This window comes from Macaca mulatta, chromosome 18 (genome assembly GCF_049350105.2).
Source record: "Macaca mulatta isolate MMU2019108-1 chromosome 18, T2T-MMU8v2.0, whole genome shotgun sequence".
In the NCBI taxonomy this organism is placed as follows: Eukaryota; Metazoa; Chordata; class Mammalia; order Primates; family Cercopithecidae; genus Macaca; species Macaca mulatta.
In genome coordinates, this window is record NC_133423.1 from 19,410,445 (window position 1) to 19,434,483 (window position 24,039).

Here is a 24,039-nt window from a genome sequence, read left to right on the forward strand (position 1 = left end):
GTATCATTCTTATGCCTTTGTGCCCTCAAAGCTTAGTTCCTACCTATCAGTGAGAACATATGATGTTTGGTTTTCCATTCCTGAGTTACATCACTTAGAATAATAGTCTCCAATTGGCCGGGCGCAGTGGCTCATGCCTGTAATCCCAGCACTTTGGGAGGCTGAGGCAGGCAGATTACCTGAGCTCAGGAGTTCTCGACCAGCCTGGGCAACATGGTGAAACCCTGTCTCTACTAAAATAGAAAAAGTTAGCCGTGCATGGCAGTGTGTGCCCATAGTCCCAGCTACTTGGGAGGCTGAGGCGGGAGAATTACTTGAACTTGGGAGGCGGAGGTTGCAGTGAGCCGAGATTGCGCTACTGTACTCCACCCTAGGTGACAAAGCAAGACTGCATCTCAAAAAAGGAGAAAAAAAAATAGTCTCCAATCTCATCCAGGTCGCTGAAAATGCTGTTAGTCCATTCCTTTTTATGGCTATGTAGTATTCCATCATATATATTTACCACAGTTTTTTAAATCCACTCTTTGATTGATGGGCATTTAGCCAACCATTCAGTTTAAATTGGAAACCATCTTAGCTTTCTTGGCCTCACTTATTTTGTTCTATTCTGCCCCCCCCCATATCAATTATTACCTTCTTTTTTATTTTTATTTTTATTTTATTTTATTTTTTTTTGAGACGGAGTCTTGCTCTGTCGCCCAGGCTGGAGTGCAGTGGCTCAATCTCGGCTCACTGCAAGCTCCGCCTCCCGGGTTCACGCCATTCTCCTGCCTCAGCCTTCCGAGTAGCTGGGACTACAGGCGCCCGCCACCTCGCCCAGCTAGTTTTTTGTACTTTTCAGTAGCGACGGGGTTTCACCATGTTAGCCAGGATCAATCTCCTGACCTCGTGATCCGCCCGTCTCGGCCTCCCAAAGTGCTGGGATTACAGGCTTGAGCCACCACGCCCGGCCTAATTATTGCCTTCTAATAAACTACTTTAGTGACTTGATGTTTTGATTGTCTTCTTCCCTTGCTAGAATGTAAACTCCATGAGGGCAGAGATTTTTGGTTGTTTTACTTACTCTATGTTAAATGCCTATAACAATATCTGGCACATAGGCGGCACTCAATAAATATTTGTTGAGTATATCATTTAAAATATATTGGGTTTTAAAATGCATTCAACATAGAGAAGGAAAATTAAGTCAATGAGTTTTAAAATTAATGTATTTCATTAGATATGTATTTGCTAGGGAGTTAAAGATTCAATTTTTAAAAAGTTTTATCTTCTAGCTGAGTATATCCATATGTGCTTTATGTCACAGAAAGAATCGGTAGCTTATCTTGGTACCTTATAAAACAAAGGAATTTCAAGTGATAACAGCCATTTAGCAGGTATGTTTGATAAAGCTTTTTCAAGTTTAATTAGAATTTACAGATCTTTGAGAAACAATTCAAAAATGCCTGCATGTTATTTATTGATTCATAAATAATATTATGGCTTGCTTTATTGGTATGTATGGGATGTTACAATGCATGTATTATTCAAGTGCAAATATTGATCAAGTCATTAACATCATTAGAAAATTAAGCTACAACAGTTTTTTAAGTGGCTGGGTAGAAGGAATGTATTTAGAAATATATTTATAATATATTTTTATCATGACCTGGTACCTTTTCAGTAAAATGATGGCACAGCCAGTGTTTGCATGTAAACATAAGGATTAAGAGGTTTTCTGATCTTTTTTTTTTTTTTAAATAATAGGAAAGCGCTTTTATCAGAGGATTTGAAGCAATGCATATCAATAATACAACAGTCCTTACTAGCATTTCATAAACATTCAAAGCACCCATGAAAGTGGTTTAGAAAAAGGAGTTGGATTACCTTCTTCACAGTTATGATACCAACTTGGAAATTGGGATCTGTGCTAATGTCAAAGGCATCTGCACCATCTCCATCCACAATAGTGTATTTCATCTCTGCATTTATGCCTTCATCCAAGTCCTTGGCAAACACTCTCCCGACAGTGGAGCTAATTGGAGCTGATTCCAACACACTCATCTGGTAATGTTCTACAAAGAAAAGCCAGGACACGCATTCTTGATAATCCGTCAGTATAAAAAATGCCTCATCATTATCATATCTTATCAGGGGTGCTGTGCAAAATATCTTTCTTCTGGGTTCAAAACGTAAAACTTGAGTTTTCACAGATAAAAACTAAGGTCTAGAAAGGCTGAGCAAACGGTCATACAGGCCATAGCCTGTATTGGATGTTCAATAAAGAGGAGTCAAAAAAGCTTAAGTAGAACAGGGTGAAAGCAGAACGACTTAGTCCTAGTGACTGTAGCTTGAGTGGTAGGAAGTACCTTGCATTCAAATCTTTTAGTACTTCCTGGTGAACTGAAGTATTTCCTTAAATTGCAGTTCCTTCTGAGAGTGATAAACATTGTGGTCACAAAGTGCGTATTTACTCTGTTTTCACTTCAAATGTCCACCTTTTCTTTCAGGGCCTGGCCCGTGTGCTGAGTGCCTGTCTCTACGACCACTTGCTCAGAGGTCATGGAGATCAGTGATCTATAAAGGGGGAGCAGCCGTGGAGAGCAAGCTCCATCAGCTCCATGTGCTGCCCCTCAGTGTGTCCTTGTACCCGAGACTGCCCCGGGCTGCCTCTCCATGGACAGATCCTTCATGCTTCTTGTTTTCTTGTTCCAGAATAAAATACTAAAAAGGTTCTCACATATGTAAGACTCTCAGAGTTGGTCATCTCCTTTTGGACATGACATCCTAAGCTCACAATTAAATTTAGTTCACTTTCATCTCCATGAATTCGTATTTTTACCAACTTACCTTTTCTGGGGCTCAGCTTTTTGACGTTCTTTGTTATTTTGTCAATCATAATGTGACTGACTAAATAACAAAGAAAAATCACACAATCACATTTTCCATATGTACGTGTTCCCTTTTATTCTAATATGCTTTGTAAGCTATAGCCTCGGGTGTGAGGGCTTGAGTTTCACAAAGATTCAGGGAGGTTGACAGCACCCAGCCAGCTCACAGCACCCTGCCTTGCACAGGAGAAGAAATGATGCCTGTTCTTTACAAACATGAGCCAGGAAATCTTTAAAGTTTGTATTAAGCTGGCAGGCAATTGGATTTCATGATCTCTTTCCATTTACTTCCAAAGTTGTTGATGGATTACACTTTGCTGTTGCAGAACTTTTGGGAAAAACAAGCATCTGCCTACAATGTTCCTCATCCCAATCAAGCTATGTTATATGTTTAAACATCAACATGATACATTATATTATAAATAAATAGCTTGAGATCTTGATGTTTCATTATATTTGGGTCTATTAAAGGTGACTGAGCTTGTTCAATGTAAAATAGTAGGTATGTCATTTTGTCAATATTCCATAATCAGTTATAGTAATATTTGTGAAAAAGAAGCAAAACGGAATTCCTACAATGAGGACTCATTAGATTAATTAGGCATAAGAGTATAGCCAAGATAGGTTTACGGAATATCAAGGTCATCCAAACTTAGTTTTAGCAAATAGATGGGGAACTATTTAATGAAGAGAGAATGCAAAGTTTTAAAAGGTTAAAAAGGAGGAAGCAGTGATAATGTGTGTAGAATGCATAGAGACACAGAGATTTAAATTTTTTTACATTTCTGTTTTGTCTTCCATGAAACATAATCCATACTTCCACTCTATCCTAGAGTCTCCATTAAAACTATATTTTGAAAAAGTGACAACTTAAAATGTGTGCTTTAGAATGGTGTTAGGATGTTGTTTTGGGGCTGGGTGTGGTGGCTCATGCCTGTAATATCAGCACCTTGGGAATCTGAGGAAGGCAGATGATTTAAGCCCAAGAGTTCAAGACCAGCCTGGGCAACATGACAAAATCCCATGTCTACAAAAAATACAAAAATTAGCTGGGCATGGTGGTGTGCACCTGTCGTTCTGGCTATTCAGGAGCTGAGGTGGGAGGATTGCTTGATCCTGGGGGTTGAGGCTACAGTGAGCTGTGATTGCACCACTGCAGTCCAGCTTGGGTGACAGAGCAAGACCCTGTCTCAGAAAAACAAAAAAAAAAGATCTTGGTTTGGGAGGCAAGGCTAAAACCCCAGTAATCCTTGTATTGTGTTCTGCTATTGTGAAGCTGCCATGTTTGGGGTAACATGACTCCTGGCAATATGTCAGAATCCATCTACCTTTGAGCTATGTAATAACCTGAGCTATGTAATAAGCTGGTTGTACTGTCCCTTCTGCCTCCATCAGAGACACCTGTCTAGTGTCAAATGTAAAAAGCCAAATAGTTCAAGGGTGTTTAAGAATTTATAGTCTGTAGTGTGAGTAATATGAGCCCTTCATGAAGTAATGAAGATGGAACCCACAGGATCACTAAAGCAACACAAAGTCCATCCATGTGGCATTTCACAGACTGTTCTTTGATGCTCTCGTATTCTGCACTGTCAGACCAAGCAACTTAGGAACTTACTCACTTGCACCCTTTGCGAAATGCTTATCTAATATCCTGCTTTTTCCATCATGAATGCTTATGGGACTTTGTATATTCCATTTGCTTGTAAATATTTGAGCTCTCCTGTGTTTACATAGATACAAGGGAAGGTTCACTTGGTCTGACTGATTCAGAATGCAACTATTCATCTGACAGTCTGGCTAGTCTGGCTAGACTCTTTCTCTTTTTAGTTTTTTTTAAAGCTCCATTTCCCTAGCTAAGTGTTTCACCTGGAATTGTACTTCCTGCTCTCATTTCTCCTGCTGCTTCCTTCAGGCATCTGCTTCTCAAACTCACGTCTCCGTTTCTGGGCTCTGTTCCATGGTCATAGCTCTGTATTTCCACTTTCCTTAAGGACATTCAACCTGATTGTCCTGCTGTCACTTCATATTCAAATCTGAATTTGTCTCCCTCCTACACTACCACTCGTTCCATTATGCATCCTCTATTTTTATTAGTAGTACAGTCCTTCTCCCTGTCATCCAGAGTGAAAACATTGTTGTCATCTTTGACTCCACCCTTTGCCACGGTTCCCTTAGTCAGGAAATCAAGAGGCAGAAGTCCATGTTTTCTTATTTGTCCCATTCCACTCCTCCTGCTACTTCCTTAAGTCCTTAGCAGTTCAAGTCTGGACCACTCTAAATGTCTCCTAACCGACTCCCCTGCTCCTAGTCTCTGCCTTGCCAACCTCTCCGCTACATGGCTACCAAATTTAGCCTTTCTTTATGTCTCCCTCTCGCTCAAAAACTTTTCTATGGCCTCCACTAAAGATACAGCACATTTGCAAGAGCCGGTTTTAATTTTAGGAGTCTTTGAACATAAAATGACATTGAAAACTTATTTCCAGTCAGGATGTTTTTTCCTCCATGCAGGTTTTTACTCCAATGAGCTCCAAGACGGTAGAGACCTTGTTTTGTCTGTACACGGCTTTGTGATTCATTCATAGAATAGGGCCTGGAATAAATGTTTTTTGAATGAATGAATAGATGAATGACTTCCCCTTCTGGAATGTTTTCATTTCTGCCTATATAAACCTGCTATATTCTTTAGCCCCCTGTTGAAATCTCATCCTTCTGTGGAGGCTTCATTCTTCTCAGTTTATATGAAGGCATCATTTTGCACTATTCAAGTGGCACCAAGTGCTACTATGGGTTAATTTTCCTGTGTGTAGAATGTGTCCTCCCAAGTGGATTTGAAGCTTCACAAGGGCAGGGACTGAATTCTAAGCCTCTTGTGCCCTTCACGCCCTGTGCTGTCACCAAACAAGTGCTTGGTAGCTACTGGAATGATTGGTGAAGATTGTCACATGGGCGGATGTGTCCATCTACAGCTTTGGCTATCAGTGAATGCATTCTCGATGGATCAGTATTGCCCCCTGGGGGCAAAAATAGGTTTGCAGGGGTGTGATGAAAAAAATCTTAGCTATTGCTAGTTTGTGGCCCACTGAAGGTCAGTTCTACCCAACAAACCTTATTCCTTAGTATTGCATTTTATGTAGGGTGGGTGGGCATGGAAATCAGGAAAGAAAGTAAAAAGATTTCACAGGGAGGAGAAAATGGAAACAAAATGTTTGAGAAATCCTGGTTTAGTACTATGGGAAGCTGGAACCCTGAAGGGAAATAGTTATGCGAGAATTGCGTGATGAATGTAAGAAAGTAATCTATGGATAATTGAACTTAATGAGGAAACTCAAACTGGCCTTTCTCCCGCACCTCTGTAATCTCTGGGCCCGAGGTCTATGCTCTCTTGGGTTAGGTACTCACTCTGAGGAAAGCGGGGTGGGTTGTCATTGACATCTGAGAGGGTGATGTTGACTGTTGTGGTCCCAGCTAATCCTCCAAGCTGCCCTCCCATGTCCTTGGCTTGGATAATCACTTCGTAGTATTCTTTGGCTTCTCTGTCCATGTTCATGAGCGCTGTCCTAATTACACCTGCAGGATAGAAATGACTTTGTTTTTGAAAATAAAACCACAGGACCAGTTTTTAAAGATTGGTTTCTAGGTGTCTCCCTGGTGCACTGTTAATGCCTAGAAGTGAGGTGCAAGTCACCTGTGCTTTTAAATTTGAGGTAAGAAATCTCAACTTCAAAAATGGGCTGTACTGAAATCAGTGGTGAATGAAAACTATTTTATTCCAGAAGGAAGAGCTCAGAGGGCTGGTTTCTTCTGGCAGCATTACTGAAAGTGAACAGGAGGTGGCAGCAGTGTTTCTCTTACAGATCTGGGAAATTGCAGTCCAAGGCGATTTCTGGCAGCTCTGTCTCACCAAGGAAAACTGGGGTCTTTGGGTCCAGAAAACAAAGCCTCATATGTCTACAAATCTGTGAATTTAGATAATTCTCCTTCAGTTTCTTCAGCCCCTAGAGCCCTTGTTGTGTGAATGGCTCTTCTTTAGGTAACTCATTCCTGCATTTTCTTGCCTCCCTACTACCTGTAAGCAGGGTTGGAATTCTAATTGGATTTTCCTGTTGTTACGTATTCATTCTGTTTTGTGATATTCTTCTGTTTACCTCTGTGCTTTACTGAATTCTGTGAGCTAGGACATGAAAGATGCTCTGTGAGCTGTTTATTTTTACCATGCATAAGAGATGAACTTCCCCAGACAGCAAGCAGCAGATACGGTTTCACTTAAGAAGAGGGGCCTACACCACAATCCGTTGAAATGTGTTGTGATCCTGCCACGCCTGTACAGTAATGTTTTATCTCCCCTTTAACCCTTCAGCTTAAAAAAGTTGACTTCTATACACTCTAGGTAAAGATTAAAGACTTATTTACTACAGCTTTACAACATGACTCTTGGCTAGGTAGACCTTTTGCATGAAAATTGAAGGGATTGGGAATAATAATCCACCCCAGTTTACTCCTATAATGTATGTATTGCCTTATAGTAATAACATTCTCAAGTGGTATATGCAGCATTTTCTTTTTTAAAAGGCCCCCCATGGGCACAGCAATAACTATCTGTTCATGTATTTTTGACCTTAACACTACAGATGCCCCCGGGAGCTGTCAAAATAATGTAAGACTCTTCTTAGGATATAAAGGACACATTACCCTCTTCCTCCCTGTATTTTTCCTCCCTGTGGGCACCCTTCATCTCTTCATTCTCCCCCTTGCCCTTAGTAGAATTGTTAAAGTTACTGTTTTATAGAAGTCCCTAACTGCAGTCTTTTTTCCTTCCTCCTCCTAATTTACACTCCCTTACTACTTTTATGATACAGTTTTCTGAATGTCTGGTTTCCCTCAGGACTTCTGGGAAAAAAATTCGATCAGGTTGCTAATGATAGAAATGTATTTTTTCTTTTTCAAATAAAGAGGTGTCTTTGAGTGTTCACCATTAACTTTATTCTGTGGCTGTTTCTTTACTCAGGTTCCTTGTTAATTACTCCTAGGTCCCATGTTTACCCTCATATAAAATGGAAGTAATAATGCTTCCTATATCTTTTGCTAGTTTACAAGATTATTGGGAAGTTCAAATATGGCATCATTTATGAAAGTAATAAGAGGGGAAGCTTGGCACAAGTATAAAATAATGACATCACAATAACTTTGCCAAGCTCAAACATATTAAATGAAAGCTTTCATACATCCAAACATAAATTCTGTAGCCAAAGCTCTTGGGTAAGACAGAAATAAATAAGCAAACAAAACAGCAAACTTCTGTTTGTCATTTTCTGCCACATTGCTCCTCACCCATTCAGCTCTCTCTGATGTCCTCCCTGTGAGAGCTTCCCAATCAGGACCTGCCTTTTGGGGGCCACATCCCACATGGTCTTTCCTCCCTCATCAAAACCTGTCTACCCCAGCAACCATTCATTTTGGACTTCACTGCTGAGTGCACAGTGGTTGGTTCAATAGAAAGAACATCAGACCACGTGTCAAGAGACCGCTCTACACTAGATGAGCTTAGTAGCTCTGTTTCCCGATTGCTTTATCTGTTAAGCAAATGGTGACAGACTGGATGATTCTCCCAAGGCTCTTTCCAGTTTCACAATCAATGCTTCTATTTCTCTAATGACCCAGATGAATGTGTCAATCCTCTTGGGTCTTCTTGGGGTTATAAAAGACCTTAGTCCCTGGGAATAAATATAACCATAGGATTTTTTGAAGGCTAGTGGGGAGCTACTTTGTGTGTGTACGCAAAGGGGCTTTTTGCCTCTCCATGTAGACACTGCCCATTGTCTATGCATAGCACTGCTCTTACCCATCAGGGCAGTGCTAGTTTGCTCTCTTAATCCTAGAGCTTATAGCAATCTTCTCTGGTTAATACGCTCCCTGGAGAGTCCTTGAAAAGGAGAGTTGGGTCTGTCATAGCAGTAGTTATAAATTATCAGGGAATAAACACCACTGAGTCGACCCTTGCATCAGATACCTGTTTTAGAGTCCACAGAAAAATATGGCTGGCCCTGAAGAATGCTGTACACCACCCGGGCACTGTTGCCGTAGGTCGGGTCATCTGCATCCGTGGCTGTCACTTGGATGACAGAGGTACCTGGGGAAGAGAAGTAGAAACCTGTTCAAGTGTAATAACTAAAGGCTGGATGCAATCCTGAACGGTCCATCTTAAAGCATTTGCAAATGTGTTTGCTTCGTTGGGAGAGTCCCCTTCTAGGTCAAGCTTCCATAGCTCTTACCTTGTACCTGTTTAGTAGGGATGAGAGTTATTTGTGCTTTAAATTCTGAATGACTGGTAAGAACACAGCCTTTGGGCTCTTCATTGCTTTTTTTTTTTTTTTTTTTTTTTTAGATGGAGTCTCACTCTGTCACCAGGCTGGAGTGCAGTGGCGCACGATCTCAGCTCACTGAAATCTCTACCTCCTGGGTTCAAGTGATTCCCCCGCCTCAGCCTGCTCAGTAGCTGGGACTACAGGTGTGCATCACCACACCAGGCTAATTTTTTGGTATTTTAGTAGAGACAGGGTATTTAGTAGAGATGGGGTTTCACCATTTTGGCCAGGGTCTCCTGACCTTGTGATCCACCTGCCTCGGCCTCCCAAAGTTTTGGGATTACAGGCGTGAGACACCGTGCCCAGCGCTGTTGCTCTTTTGATAATGACAAAACATTTCTCCCTTATGAAACAAATATTATTCAACCATTTATTGATTTATCTGTCTAGCTAATATTTTATTTTTAAAGAATCAGAACTAAAAAACAATAATAGGCTTATTATTATTGTTACTTGCTCTGTTTGATTCCAGTGTTTAGGTAGCTTCCTGCCAGCCACAGGGCTTGATCGTCATTTTTGGTTGCTTTATAATTTGTGAGCTGCTCCTGTCATGCTCTCCTGTTCTGAATATATGTGTACCTACGTGTGTGTGTGTGTGCATGTGCGTGTGTATGTGTGTATAGGAGGTGCTGTTTGTGAAAATCAGTGAGTCACCACCTTACCCACTGGGGACATTTCTGGCACAGTGGCGACATAAGGTCCATCCAGGAACTTGGGCTCGTTGTCATTGATGTCTTGAATTTTGATGATGAACTCTGACTCTGGCTCCATGGGCCTGCCCGTCCGCCTGTCTAGGGCTTGAGCCCTTAAAGTATACTGGGCTCTTTCCTCTCGATCAAGTCTCTGAATGGCATGGATGTCTCCTGTGGTGTCGTCGATGGTAAACACGATGCCAGCACCTTCTCCTGAGAGGATGTATTTGATGGATCCATCTCCCCTGTCCATATCTGAATGAAGCTGGGAGAGGAAAGCACCTAATTCTCATCATGGATGTCAACAGATGTCAGAAAACACATTGATTTTCAGTTTGTTACAAACTTATAACCTCCCTTTACATAAGGAGATTTTTTTTTAAACTCAAATGTTTAATAAGTCTGTCTACAAAGAACTAGTATGCATTGGACACGATTGTGTCAAGGAGTGGATGTAGGTTGATGAATAAGTAAAATTTTCCATGACACATTCTGTATCCTGAACTTACCATTATTTAAACGAAATTATTCTCCCCATTAAGTATAGAAAACAGGAACTCTGGAAAATGAAGATCCCCAATGTTAGAATAAGAACAAGTTTCATAAGGAGGAATCCTACCTTTCCATTTAAGAAAAATAAAAGTAAAATAAAATGGATAAGCCTAAACATGTTAAAAAGAAGAAATTGCCATAATTTTTGTAGTATCAAACAGTTTTATGACAATTCAAGTTGGCTGATAAGCTGATGGAAGTAGTTTATAAAAGGTTAAGGGCACTGCAGTGGGAAAAGTGAATGACCTCTGTGGATTCTTTCTCACATTCTGTGATCCTAGTTCTGTAGTTTCATTCAGTAGGACTGGGCTTGTGTTTCAGGCGTCAAATGGAATTTAACTGCTGGTTATGTTTCTTTACATCAGTATGTGTCTCCTTTAGATGGGACTGGTTCTTGGGTTTATAACTGAGTCACTTAAATCTATATGTGGATGGTTGAGTTAGGGACATGCTTTTATCTGACCATGCAGCTATATTCCCTCTCAGAATATTTTTTTTTTTTTTTTTTTGAGACAGAGTCTCGCTCCATCGCCCAGGCTGGAGTGCAGTGGCATGATTTTGGCTCACTGCAACCTCCACCTCCCGGGTTCAAATGATTCTCCTGCCTCAGGCTCCGAAATAGCTGGGATTACAGGCATGCACCACCATGCCTGGCTAGTTTTTACATTTTTAGTACAGAGGGGGTTTTGCCACATTGGCCAGGCTGGTCTCGAACTCCTGACTTCAGGTGATCTACCCACCTCGGCCTCCCAAAGTGCTGGGATTATAGGTGTGAGGCACTGCACCCAGCCAAAATACTTTTAATAACTCTCAAAAGGAGTCCAGGAGTACTATATTTTTAAAATCTCAGGCCTATAAACATATTTCTGCATCTATAATATCTACTGAATTGCAGATAGTATGTATAGGTGGCAAGAACCCTGTAATTTTGAGTAACCCTATAGGTAATGGTCTCTTTCTAAAGGTGGTAACAAAACAATTAGTTAAATGTAGTCAGCCACTCCGTTGTTGCCTGGGTTGTTAGCACTTTGCATAGTCCAGGGTGAAGTTCATGAGATTAGTTCATAAAATAGCCAGCATTAGGCCTGGGGCAGGGAGTCCAATGTATCTGGCCTGAACACTGTCTAGGCCAGTTATAAATTCAGGGCCCTTGATGAGTTATTTTATGTTTATAACCATTAATTTCCTTAGAAATGTGAGGACAACACTAATACTTATTCTGAAGGGTCATTGGGATCATTAGAGATTAATGCACTGGAGACACCCAGCACAGTACTTTTCCCATCATAGGAAGGCCATAAATGGGGCCAGCCATGATACACGTGAATGGAGAAAACGGTATTAGCACACTCAGCTCTTCTCTGCTCCCTGCAGACCTCCAGGAGGGTGGCAGAGAGGAAAAACAACCTGTTGGCTTTTTTGTCATGCACAGTCTCGTGGTAAAAGCTGCGGAAGGCCGCCTGAAGCATGGCTGAGACAGTGTTACTCTGAGGATTAAACGGCATGATCACCAATAAAACACCTGCAAATGCATCCACAACAGCCTCCGACGGGGATGGGTTTGGAGGCTGTGGCTGGCTTTGAGCTGAACTCAGATTGACTCACGGCCAAATCATGCAGGCAACGGTTTTGCTGCCTGGAGGAACTCAGCTGTGTCTTATCTGGAAAAGGGAACTAAGGGAATAAAACTGACTGAAAAAATAGTTGTGGACTTTACTTATTTTATTTAGAATATGAAGTTCTCACATTTCCTCATTTTGTATACAGTATTTTCTTTTTTCTTTCTTTCTTTTTTTTTCAATCCAAATCTTCTGTTTATGCAGTTATAAACAGTAGAGGTGCCCAACTCTTGTGTAGAATAAAAAGCCATTTCATTTGGACCTGGGTACAAAGAAATGAAAATCTATTCTGTTGGGAACTGTGTTCTCAGGCAGAGGAACAGAAGTGTGGGCAGAACAAGGATTTCAGAAGGTGTTTTAAATTTAAAAAATGTATACGTATGCATATAGGTGTATGTTTACATATACAACAGTGTATGTATGTAATTTTATGGCATGGTGGCATAGGAGTTTTAATAAAATTGGTTTAATTTAGGGCACTGCTGATTGTGTAGGGAAGGAAAAATAGAAGCTGACAGAAGGGCCACCCCAGGACTGTTCCGAGGTGCAATATGTATCAAATAAAACCTTTTGTTCCGTGATCCTTGAAATACTCAGCACACCTGTGATCCCAGCAGGCGGCAGGTAAGCGTGCTTTAAGCATTTTAAGAAAGGACAGCAGCAGAGCTCAGGGCAGGGTGCCCCTGACTCCTGGGAGCTGGCTGGTGCCACGTGGAGTCTGGGCTGAGGCTCGGGTGTGAGGCCTTCGCTTTCCGTGTGACATTCATCTTGTTGTGGCCTGACGTAAGTGCATAATGAAACTGTTTTGGAAGAAGGGTCTGGGGGAGGGCGACAGTTCCATGTGGATGGTGCTAGCCCTGGAGCGCCGGCCGCGGTGGCTCAAGCCTGTAATCCCAGCACTTTGGGAGGCCGAGGTGGGGGGATCACGAGGTCAGGAGATCCAGACCATCCTGGCTAACAAGGTGAAACCCCGTCTCTACTAAAAATACAAAAAAATTACCCGGGCATGGTGGCGGGCGCCTGTAGTCCCAGCTACTCGGGAGGCTGAGGCAGCAGAATGACGAGAACCCGGGAGGCGGAGCTTGCAGTGAGCAGAGATCGCGCCACTGCACTCCAGCCTGGGTGACAGAGTGAGACTCCGTTTCAAAAAAAAAGAAAAGAGCTAGGAGCACCTTTCCAGGAGGTTCGGAGCGCCGGTCTGCACGTGCCAGTGTGCACATGAGCAGGGCAGGAGAGGGAGAGGAAGGGAGGAGGGGAGAGGGGAGAAGGCGGGGGAAGGGAAAAGGAGGAGGGAGGGGGTAGAGAACACCCCCAGGGAAGCAGGAAGCTCTCCACTTTGAAGCATGTCAGGATCTGCTTACACAGAGGTGGTTTCTGAGGCCCATAGGCCTGCCTATCAGTTCGAGGTCCAGTCAGGGAACAAAACTCACACTTGGTTTCAGCAGGGAGAATTTGGAGTGGAGGACTGAAAGGCCAAAAGGAAGCCCGGAGGCATCAGAGAGAGAGAGAGCGCAACTCCAGGAAAAACAGCCAGTGCCCCTCTGGCTGGGGCAACACAGGACAGAGGTGGGGATTCTGGCATCTGCAGGTTTGGAGGGGAGCCCCTTGAGGCCGGGCCTGAGACCCCTGAGGAAGGAGAGCTGCCCCTTGGGCTGGGGCCTCAGGAGCTTGGAGGAGGTGTCCCTGTTCCCTGGGATTCAGACCTCTTAGAAGTAGGTGTGATGAGGAGCAAGTCACTCTTCCCTCGTCCTGCCTCCTGGGCTCCTTCTAGTACTTTCTACAGGCAGGTAGAACCTACCTGGGAGAGGAGCTGGTTGGAAGAGGAGAAATTATGGCTTGGAGAGTTTCAGCCCCAGTACCCAAAGCAGAGTGTGGAAAGGTGAGCGTGGGGCTGAGAGACACCAGCTTAATAACCCATGCAGTAATGCACATTTAATACTCCGCTTTACCAGCCATAGAATACACATTTGGTTTCAAAAATTGCAAAGAACAGACATTAACAGCTTTTCTCCAAGTCACTCAGCAAATCGGCAGTGTAATAAAAATGTTTTATATTTATCCATATTTAATTCGACTAACACTGACTGTGTACCAGCTATTTGGAGGAAGGTAAGAAGCTTCTGAGCAGAGTCAGCAGCACAGTTACGTACATCTTGGGAAAATATTTTTTTTCTTCCTAAAAAAATATTTTAGGCAGAATAAGACAAGTGAATGTCTCATTTATCCTAACCATTCTTTAGTCTTTAAGATCTTCAGCCAAAGGAGTAGTGAGTGATGGGAAGTACAAGCAGGTTCTGAAGAATCTTAGCTGATTGAGGATTTCGAAAACAAGAATGGTGTTCACTCCTTTTGTCATCTTTCAGAGTGCCTTGAATAGTTTCCAGAATGCAGTGAGTGCTTATAGTTTGTGGTCAGGCAGCTTCCGCATAGTTGTTAACCTCGGCATGATTTGGACCCACAGATTCGTGCACAAGCACAAGCTCTCAGCATCCCTCTCTTTGCATATGTCAATATAATCTAGCTTTAACTCGACACCGCCTTGTCCCTGGAAAGCCCAGTGTGGATTTTGTAAGGCCATACCAATTACAGCTGATAATTGTTGCCATAGTCCTTTCTGAAATAAGCAAATAACTCCGGCAAGCTCTCTAAACAGACATCTTCCGGAGCTCAAGGTGACAAGCAGAATGCCCCTGGGTAAAGAGAATGAAAGTGGATATTCCCTTTCAAAAGAAAGTAAAGGGGAAAAGTGTCTGGGTAAGTGAATATATGATTATCTTCTTCATGTAGAGGTAACACATGCAGGGTAAAAATCTTTGCTTGGCTGCTGGTGTGAGGATTGGGTCAGATGACTATTGAGATAAATGGGTGTCTTGTATCTTGGTTGAGGTTATTTGGAAAGGGCGAGCACTAATTGTGAGTACTCAAGGGTGCTACACAGCTAAGAACTACCCAGCGTCAGAGATAAAGGGTTCAGGAAGCAGCCTGGCTCAGATTCCTGATCCCTCCTAAACACCACTGACTCCTGTGTGTATCCTCTGGGCTTAGTCTAAAGCCACTGGCCACAGACAAGGCAAGGTAAAGGAAAGCCGGGGCTTTGGGGTAGGAGCAATGTATATTTCAGCCCGGGCTTTCCCTGCTACCTTTGGTGTAACTTTGGGCAATGAACGTGAATAACCTCTCTGAGCCTAGTTCCCTGTGTTATACTCACCTCACAGCATTGTTATAATGATTAAATGATCTGCTTTGATGTGAATGTGACCGACACATAGTACTGTGGTAGTCCAATAAAACGTTAGCTACCTTTTTCTTCTGCACTCTTTGTGGCCAGTTCTGTGCCAAGTACTCAGCGTCAGGGAGATATGGACAAAGTTGGGGAGTGGCGTCTCAATTCTACCCTTGGGAGGAGTGAATAGAGCCCTAAATTGTATGTGCACATAAGTAATTACTGAAAATTGCTGAATACAAACATACTCTTTTCTTGAACTTAGCAGTGGCCATGTATGTCTATTTGGAAGAAATGTTATATAGACATGGAGAAGCTAGAAGGCTTTGGAATTCTGAGTAGGTGCAATATGTGTTCATGATAGAATTGTCTGATTTTAAGCTAAAACTTTGAGAATTTGAATGTGGCCTGATGAGCGGAAGTCAGGGCCTGTCCTGGACAGAGCAGCAGCATGGGCACATGTGTGGGGCCAGGGACAAACGTGGTATGTGTGGCAGAACAAGTTAAGGAGGTCCAGCTCAATTGGGATGGGGCCCTGATTTGCGAAATTGTGCGAGAGGGCTGAGTGAGGGAGGAGGAAGTCCTTGAACTGTATGCTAGGAGCTCTGATAGCATTCAAGAGCTACAGTGCTTTCTTAATCAGAGGAGCAACATGATGGAAAGGGTGCTTCAGGGAGAGGAATGTGCTGAGCACCCTGGAGGAGGGACGGGAAGAGTCTCTCTACAGGAAGACAGGCAGCACCAGCTTAGTTAATCTAGTCAGGGAAAACAAAGGATCATGGTCATGACAGAGCCTAGAGAGGAGGGATGCATCCGAGAGAAACTGGCAGGGAAATATTGGCAGATATGGGGACCGATTGCATGTGAAGGATAAAGGAGATAAGGAAAGGAGAAGTCAACAAAAACTCACAGGTTTTGAGGCCAAGGGGTTTGCAGCTGCATTAGGTATTACTGAACTGTTGAGTTCCCATAATGAACTCCTTAAACTACTGTTACTGTTATCACTATTAATACTATTGCTACTATAGTACTATTTACTACTACAGGTTAAGGATAATTAAAATTTTACTCTGGATTGAGTACTGTGCAAAGTGCTTTACATGCATTAGCTTACTTAATCCTTACTACCCAGTGAGACCTTCATTTATTAAATATCATCTTGAGCACCTTCTACAAGATAAATGCTGTGTTAGGCCTTGGGGATAATATAGGAGCAATGTTCTTGCTTTCACTGAGCTTCTAGTTTTAGTCAGAGGCTTCAGACAATAAACATGTAAATAAAAAAACAAATCAAATATGGTGGTTGTGATTAGGGCTGTGAAAGAGAGTCTAACAGAGGGGCTTGCCTTAGAGAGTGGTCAAGGAAGGCATGAGAGAAGCCAGCGGAAGGGCATTTCATTATGGGGGGAGCAATAAAGGCAGTGCTTGCCAGGTTGCAGGAAGTCCCGAAGGTCATACCCCTGCAACATGAGAATGAGGGAGAGAGTAGCATGGGCTGTGGGTGGGTGCCAGGAGGCAGGCTGATCCAGAAAGGAGTGGTCTTGTAAGCTGTGGGGAAGTGTCTGGAGGATTCAACGCACAGTGGGAAAACAGTGGAGAGGAGTAAGTAGAGGAGTGACATGATCTGACTTAAATTTTAAACAGACCATGGTGGAGAACAGATTGGAGGGAGGTGCAGGTGGACATGAGGAGACTGGTTGGGAGGCTAGATATTTGCCCAGGTGACAGATGATGGTGGAAGCAGGGGTAAGAGAAATGCAGGATTTGGGGTTGATTCTGGCATAGGACTAGCAGAATTTGCAGAGGGAGAGAATGTGCGGGCAGGGGAAAGGGAGGAATGATCCCCGGGTCTCTGGTTTTAGGAACTAGGTGATGGATGGGTGATGGGGCAGACTGTGTTTAGGAGAAAAAAAGAAGAGTTTCTTACTGGACACACTGCACTGGAAAGGCCTATGAGTGAAAATTGTGGAGATGTCACATATGCAGTAGGATTTATAACCCGAAGTGGTCTAAGCCAGAGATAGAGGTTTTGCATTCACTGGCATAGACATGGCATTCAAAACTGCAGAGGTGGCGAGTTCACCCAGGGAATGAGCGTGTGGAGAAGAGGCTGGGGCAAAGCTGACAAGCCCACCAACAATTGGGGTCAGGTGGAAGGAGAGGACCCACAGACACGGCTGAGACAAAAGAAGGAAAAACGGGATTGTGAAGGTCATGGCACAGAGAGGACAATGAGTCAAGGGGAGACAGGTCATCAGTGTCTGAGGTTGTGACTGAGAGGTGTCATAAAATGAAGCCATCGGATTGGGCAGTAGGGAGGTCTTGGGAAATAATGAAAACACAGCTTTGGGTCAGTGGTGGGGACTGAAGCCATATACCTGGGTTAAGAAGTAAGTGGACACTGGTGAAAGAGCTTGGGTAGACAACACTTGAGAAGGAACAGTTCTCTCATCCTCGTCATTCAAATTTGAGGAAGCCGAGGTGAGCAGGGCTTGGTGACCTGTCCAAAGTCACTCTAGAAATAATTGCAGGACTGGGCTTTGAACTCACCTGTGTTTGAATCTGAAACCCATGCTCCCAGCCTCTGTGCTAAACACGCGTTTAAGTTACCATTTGAATGAATTATTTATTTTCTAATTAGTTCCTTGTCTCCTATTCTCTCACTTGGTTGCTTTCACAAAATAGTCTGTAATTAACACCCCAGTAAAGTAAACATAGGAAGAATTCAGGATTAAAGATGAAATAATGATAGATTAAATCAAGAGAATTCAAATATAACATTTATAAATATATTTATTGTCTCCAGCTATCCTAAAGCACATGCTAAGATCTTCTGAAATGAAAAATGTTTTATTTTTATTTTTTTCATTAAATTTGCACCTCAGGCAATACCTCTGGAAATGCTCTGAAAAAACCCCACAAAAACACAAAGCAAAAAACCCTGTACTCTTCTTGCATTTCCAAATTTCCCTCTTCCCCATTCTATCATCCCAAACAACAACTGCTGCCTCTTTTAGGACCTGAATAGCTCTTGCAGGGTCTGAGCCTTTTCTTCCAAATCCCAGTTCCCAGTTTTTCCCATTCATAAGAGAGACATGGACAAGGAAATAAATTTTTCCTTTCTGACTGGTATCTGACAAAGCGGAAGTTACATTTTAGCTAGGTGTCAAGTAATGTACCACTTGTTCCAGTTTCTCTCAGGCCTCAGATACAGGCTAGGTGAACTTTCATATTTAATTCATATTCAATTTCAATATCCAATACCCGGGTCATTTCTACTTGGCATTTCTTACCTTGCCGACATACAAAGGGTCAGTCCCAGTGTACTCTTCCAGAACGAAAAACTGGTTCCAAACCCAGCTCCTTTTGGACCGCTGATGTGACTGTGGCTTGTCTGACAGGAGTGCTTCTACTTCACCTTGTGGTGTTGGGGTACCCGAGAGAACGGTGGTTGTAAGGTCCATCAGTCCCCAGAAGTACAAGGACATGCCAAGTCCAAGCCAGTTCTTTGCATTGCTCATTCTACCAGAAGTCCACATGGGATTGCCAGGTTTTCAGAAAGTGGAGGAGAATTATAAGCAACTGGAACTTGAGTATTTTCCAAATTTAAAAAAAACACAGTTTTTATTGGACACTTACGCTTCCCAAATGAGATCCCGCTTCAAGTCAATCTGCTTGAAGTTGACTTCCTGTCAAGTTAAGGAAAACACAGTGTGATGATGTCAGATTCTTTCCTGCAGGCGGGTTGCAGGTTTTCAAGAAATGTCAGTAAATATTCAGCTTTCTAGTCAATGAGTTAAAAAGTCATAACAGGTTATTGCTTTAGAAATGTGTGAGTAATAAATACTATTTTGATAATAAGACAACACATCTTGCTATAATCAATCCCAAACCTTTGGATATAGATTTGGTGGGAATAAAACTGATAAATAAATTTCTTCTCACTAGTAACTTAGCTGGAGGGTTATGCTGTATTATTGATTGGTTTGAATTAATGGTGTGCTTTTTGAAATATTTATGATCAGACAGCCTCTTAAACTCTTAAAAGCAGCATTCATTTACCAAATATAGAGCTAATAACTAATATTTCCATTAGCCCAACTGCTTTTCTTTGCTTATTAAAAAAATAGGATAATCCAACTACCCTTTTTTTTTTTTTTTTTTTTTTTTTTGTCACCCACAATGATCTTGTGCCTACGCTTTTATTGATAATGCTAGGAATCTTGGGCTTCATTTATAAGCAGCCATGGATCACTTCTCAGTTTAATCATTTTCTGAGCTCGTAGTGGATTTTAAGTTTCACACCCTGCTGCTTTGGCTCCGAAGCACTGATAGGGGCTGCTAATGTGACCTTTCTAGGATTTAAATGGTCAGTTAATCATTATATCCTTCACAGCAGACTTTAAAGTGCTATTAGTCTCCTGCCTATGGGAGCAAGCTAAGAGAATGTAGTCAACAAATTTCCTTTCTTGACCTGAAGGACTCATTTAGGCAAAGGGACTTCTACCCTGGGGACACATCTTTCTCAGTCAAACTTTTGTTGCTATGCAGTCACATTTAGCTCGTGACCTCACTCCTGGGCTTTGGCCTCATCTATCTTTTCTTCCCGTATTTGGCTTGGTTTAATGAGATGGCATAACACTCAAGTCAACCTGTCAAAACAACCAAAATGTCTTCCGTTGGCTTAATATTTTCACTGTTAATTTGAAGAACTGCTGTCATCTGAGAACAAATGTGTGTATTTGGAGATTGCAGCTCCATGCAACTAAATAACACTTCATTTCTACAAGTGGTTTGAAGTGAATGCATTGATGCTAACTCAATTACTACCTTCCACCTGTCGTCATCAGAACTGGTTTCAGCTTCCTCTCAAATACTCATGATTGAAATTTTAAAATATTTTATAATTATTTAATACAATATGCCATTTCATTTCTGTATAAGAAATCACTTTAATGAGAAGTGATAAGGAGAAAGTAGCTGAGGAGACCGTAGAATTTTTGTAACAGAATGGGAGGCTGTGCCTCTTACGAGCTCCAGCTCTGAAGGCAGATTGATTGTTAAGAAAAAGCAAGCCAGGTGCCCCTTATTGAGGGCAATGTGTTTGCTAATAAAGAACAACGGTGCTGCTAGCAGGTGAGTTACCAAATATTCGCTGTTTTCTCTCTCTTTGGATGGTGGACATCTTCCCTTGGGAACAGAGAAACCCGGTTCATGTTTCTCTGATCCCTGTCTACAGGGAGATGTTCTGGAAGAAGGAACTTAACCCAGGAAATGAATTGATGAGAAGGATTAGTGAGACATAGCTGTGCTGTTTTAGAGACCTAGAAGGCAGACTAAAGGACATTGCCAAAAAAAAAAAAAAAAAAAAAAAGCCACTGCCAGAATACTGTCATTAGTAAACCATAAAAGCAACATTCTGTATATTGTAAGACACAAACATATCTATAATTCCTCAAAGTGCATTAGACTTAAGAGGCAGTTTGGTTACTGGTTCTATCTTCATTACCTCTGACTTATTTACTTGTATGAATTTCAGTTTCCTCATCTATTAAGCAGGGACAGTAATACTTCCACATACCTCACTGGACCATCACAAGAATCTGATGGGATCATGCAAGCAAAAGTGCCCTGTAAATGACTAAGGTACCAACCGAACTTGAACAGTCAGATCAAGTACCTAGGTCAGTAAAAATCATGTAGCTAAGCCAGAAATACCTATTTTATGGGCACCTTTGGGGCCAGAATTCTGAAAGGGCTTATAATGTATATCTGCTATTTTTCAGATCTCTACATCTGTGATAAGTACCGTCTGGTACCAGATTCTGGCTCAGTCTAATTCTGTAATAACCAAACATTGGCATTCCATCTGAGGAGATTTAATGAAGGGCTAGTTATTAGAAAACTCTTCAATGGTAGAGAAAATTATTTTGTGGGTTGCGTTGATTAAAGCTAGAACTCACTCACACTCTCTCTCTCTCTATGTGTGTGTGTGTGTGTGTGTGTGTGTGTTCCCTTTAATATCTTTGTTTCTTACCTATATTTTGCCTAAGCACACATGTCTGTTATTTTCTCTGGCTAGTTGTAGTAACTTGCTTTGAATCTAAGAGTGCGTGTGCATGCATGTGTGGTACTGCAGATGTCTCCTCTCCTGCTTCCACTGGCTACATTTTATGTACAAAATGAGATTTGAGGAATTTTAAGTAGTGTCTTTTATATTCCCAATTTCTAACAAACTAGGCATGTGTTCCTGCCAATTAAAACTCCCTATCCCCCTACCTGAGGCATGATCTGAAGAGCTCAAGGAGAAGAGCCTTCTTTGAAATCTGTGATGAATATTTTCTAGGCGGTCAGGTTGCCTCTGTTTTCATCTCCCTCTTTTTTCTACTTTGGCCTCCTACACAGTAGTGCAAATTCTTACTTTCCTCCCCTCCACTGAACACGTACAAAGGTGGCTGTGGGATCTTGACCTGGGGAACCCTTGGTGATTCTCTGAAAGCCACTGGTACCTTCACACACCCAAAGTCACAAAGACCACAGTGTCATACCAACTCTTTCTGTCTTACATAACTTGATAGCAACAGTTGATGCAAAGCACTTTATTTCTGCTTCCTCGGGGATGAATGCATGAAAAAGACTCCCTGCCTAACTTTCTAGAAGGTGGAAGCTGGGTTATACAATAGTTGCATTATTCTTTTCACAATTAGAGGTGTTTTTTACAAAACAGTTCTATCAGAAATACTACTCAGTTTGCATTTATTTTAAGTGAGGTGGTTCTCATATTCATGTTTTTTCCCTACAGGATATGAATAGCAATAATGTGTTTGGGGTGGGCTAATTGCTGTTGTTCTTATAAAAGAAGATACTGCTACATGTGTATTTGTATATGTAGATCTGCTTTGGAAGACTACATATGCCACATGAAGAATACATTAGTGGAAATTGACTTCTGCGTTAAATGAGTCTTTTAAAAGTTTCCCCCTCATCCTCCCTAAAGAAAGAAAACAGCTTGGTAATGAACACAGTAGGAAGAAATTAAAGTTGTACATAAAGTGTGCTCTCAGTGAATTGTTTATTTTGTTACTTAAATTCATTGTGATATTTAAAATGTAGTGGGGAGGGATGGTTACTGCTTTTTCCTTGAAATGAACTGGGCTTTTATGGTCTTGCTCTGATTTCTTTCCTCATTATTCCAGTTTTCCTGAGCTTTTCATGGTTAATGCAAGTACTAGTTAGCAAAGCTCAAATGACATCTCTATAGAAGCAGTCAATCGACTCTGTTTGTGACTCCATATAAGACGACGACGGGGTGTTTTAATGTTCTGATTTGGCCTAATGCCTTTAAAAGAGGTAAATGCAGACAGTAGTGTCATGGTTTTAAGAGCTAAACTTCTTAAACTTTCATTTTTACTTATAGAAAGAGCCTCAAAAATGCACTTAAAAGAAAAGAGAGACTTTGTAGAGATCTTAGATAGTACAGTGAAACATGACAGTGTACCGTAAAGTGCATCAACATTAAATCAGAATGCAACTTAATGTCATAATGCTATTCCACCTCCCAATCAAGGTTCTCGCTTGGGAAATAGCAACAAACCCATTTTACTTAGGAATTGAAATCCTTTTGTAAACAGTGCAAAACCCCAGAGAGTGACACAGGTGGTCACGGGTGTAAATTGGAGTAAAAAGTTGTTCGTGTATTTCAATGTGTATGGTTCACAAACAACAATATTCCCATTGCAGAATCCCATAAAGAAAAAAGTTTTAGTGCTTCTGTAAATACACTTTCAACATTCCTGGATTTGTTTGTGTATGTTTGTGCTACTGACCAAAGTCCATCACTAGGGGTCTGTCTTGGACAGGGTGGGTAGTATGGTTTTATATGCTGAAAGGGGACACAGTTCTCTGAACGGAAGTTGTTTTCATTTACTAAGTTTTTATTATATTTCTTCTGTACTCTATACATAAGGATTTTAACTCCTAATCTAAGTGGGTTTGTTTCTGTTTCTCAAGAGAGAACCTTGATTGGGAGGTGGAATAGCCCCATGACATTGAGCTGTATTCTGATTGAATGTTGATGCACCTTATGATACACTGTCATGTTTTGTTGTAATAGCTAAGATCTCCATAAAGTCTCTCTTCTAAGTGCATTTTTGAAGCTTTTTCCATAAGTAACAGTGATAGCTTAATTTACATTTACTACAGAGGTTCTATCCATCACAGTTTCTTCTGGGACAGTCATTGGGTGAATGGAAGCTCCATGGCCCTTTTGTGGTCATCAACTCACCAGCCCACCCAAAGCCACCCATCTGTGGAGGCAGCCAACTCTCAGCAGGGCCAGAAGAGGTAGTCCAGGTACTAGATTTGCTGAATTTTAAGTTGTACTCTCACTTCCACTCCCCTACCTAATCCTCACCTGCCTCACCACACCCCTCCTCCCAACTTAACCTTTCTGAAGTAAGATATATCTTAAACACTAATGTTTACTTATTTAATGTTCTCATAGTAGGCCTCCCTCACTCCTCAGAGAAGCTGTTATTATGTTGATGGTGTATGCAGAACTGAGGGATTACAGTATTACATTTTTAAGAAATTGAACAGAAGAAGAAAAATAATACTTAATTTCCATGGAGATTTCTTAGAAAAGATGGTCACCACTCTTGCTTATTCTAATTTTCATTATTTATCTTTCTATGAATTCCTTCTCCACCAAGTTCCTCAAAA

General features: G+C 41.7%; 1 protein-coding gene across 2 annotated transcripts in view; it reads right to left on the reverse strand.

The window, feature by feature from the left end:
• CDH20 (cadherin 20) overlaps window positions 1–24,039 on the reverse strand; it is a 223,159-nt gene that overhangs the window by 48,682 nt on the left and 150,438 nt on the right. The window contains exons 2-7 of one of the 2 annotated variants that reach the window (XM_028838184.2): window positions 18,958–19,007; window positions 18,612–18,840; window positions 9,895–10,189; window positions 8,878–8,997; window positions 6,270–6,437; window positions 1,867–2,054 (exon numbers count right to left, since the gene is read on the reverse strand). In XM_028838184.2, the coding sequence (XP_028694017.2) occupies window positions 1,867–2,054; window positions 6,270–6,437; window positions 8,878–8,997; window positions 9,895–10,189; window positions 18,612–18,839 (999 nt within the window). In that variant the 5' untranslated portion in view covers window position 18,840; window positions 18,958–19,007. Of the gene's footprint in view, window positions 1–1,866; window positions 2,055–6,269; window positions 6,438–8,877; window positions 8,998–9,894; window positions 10,190–18,611; window positions 18,858–18,957; window positions 19,008–24,039 lie in introns of those variants that run through there. The other variant, XM_077975119.1, reaches the window with a different exon arrangement.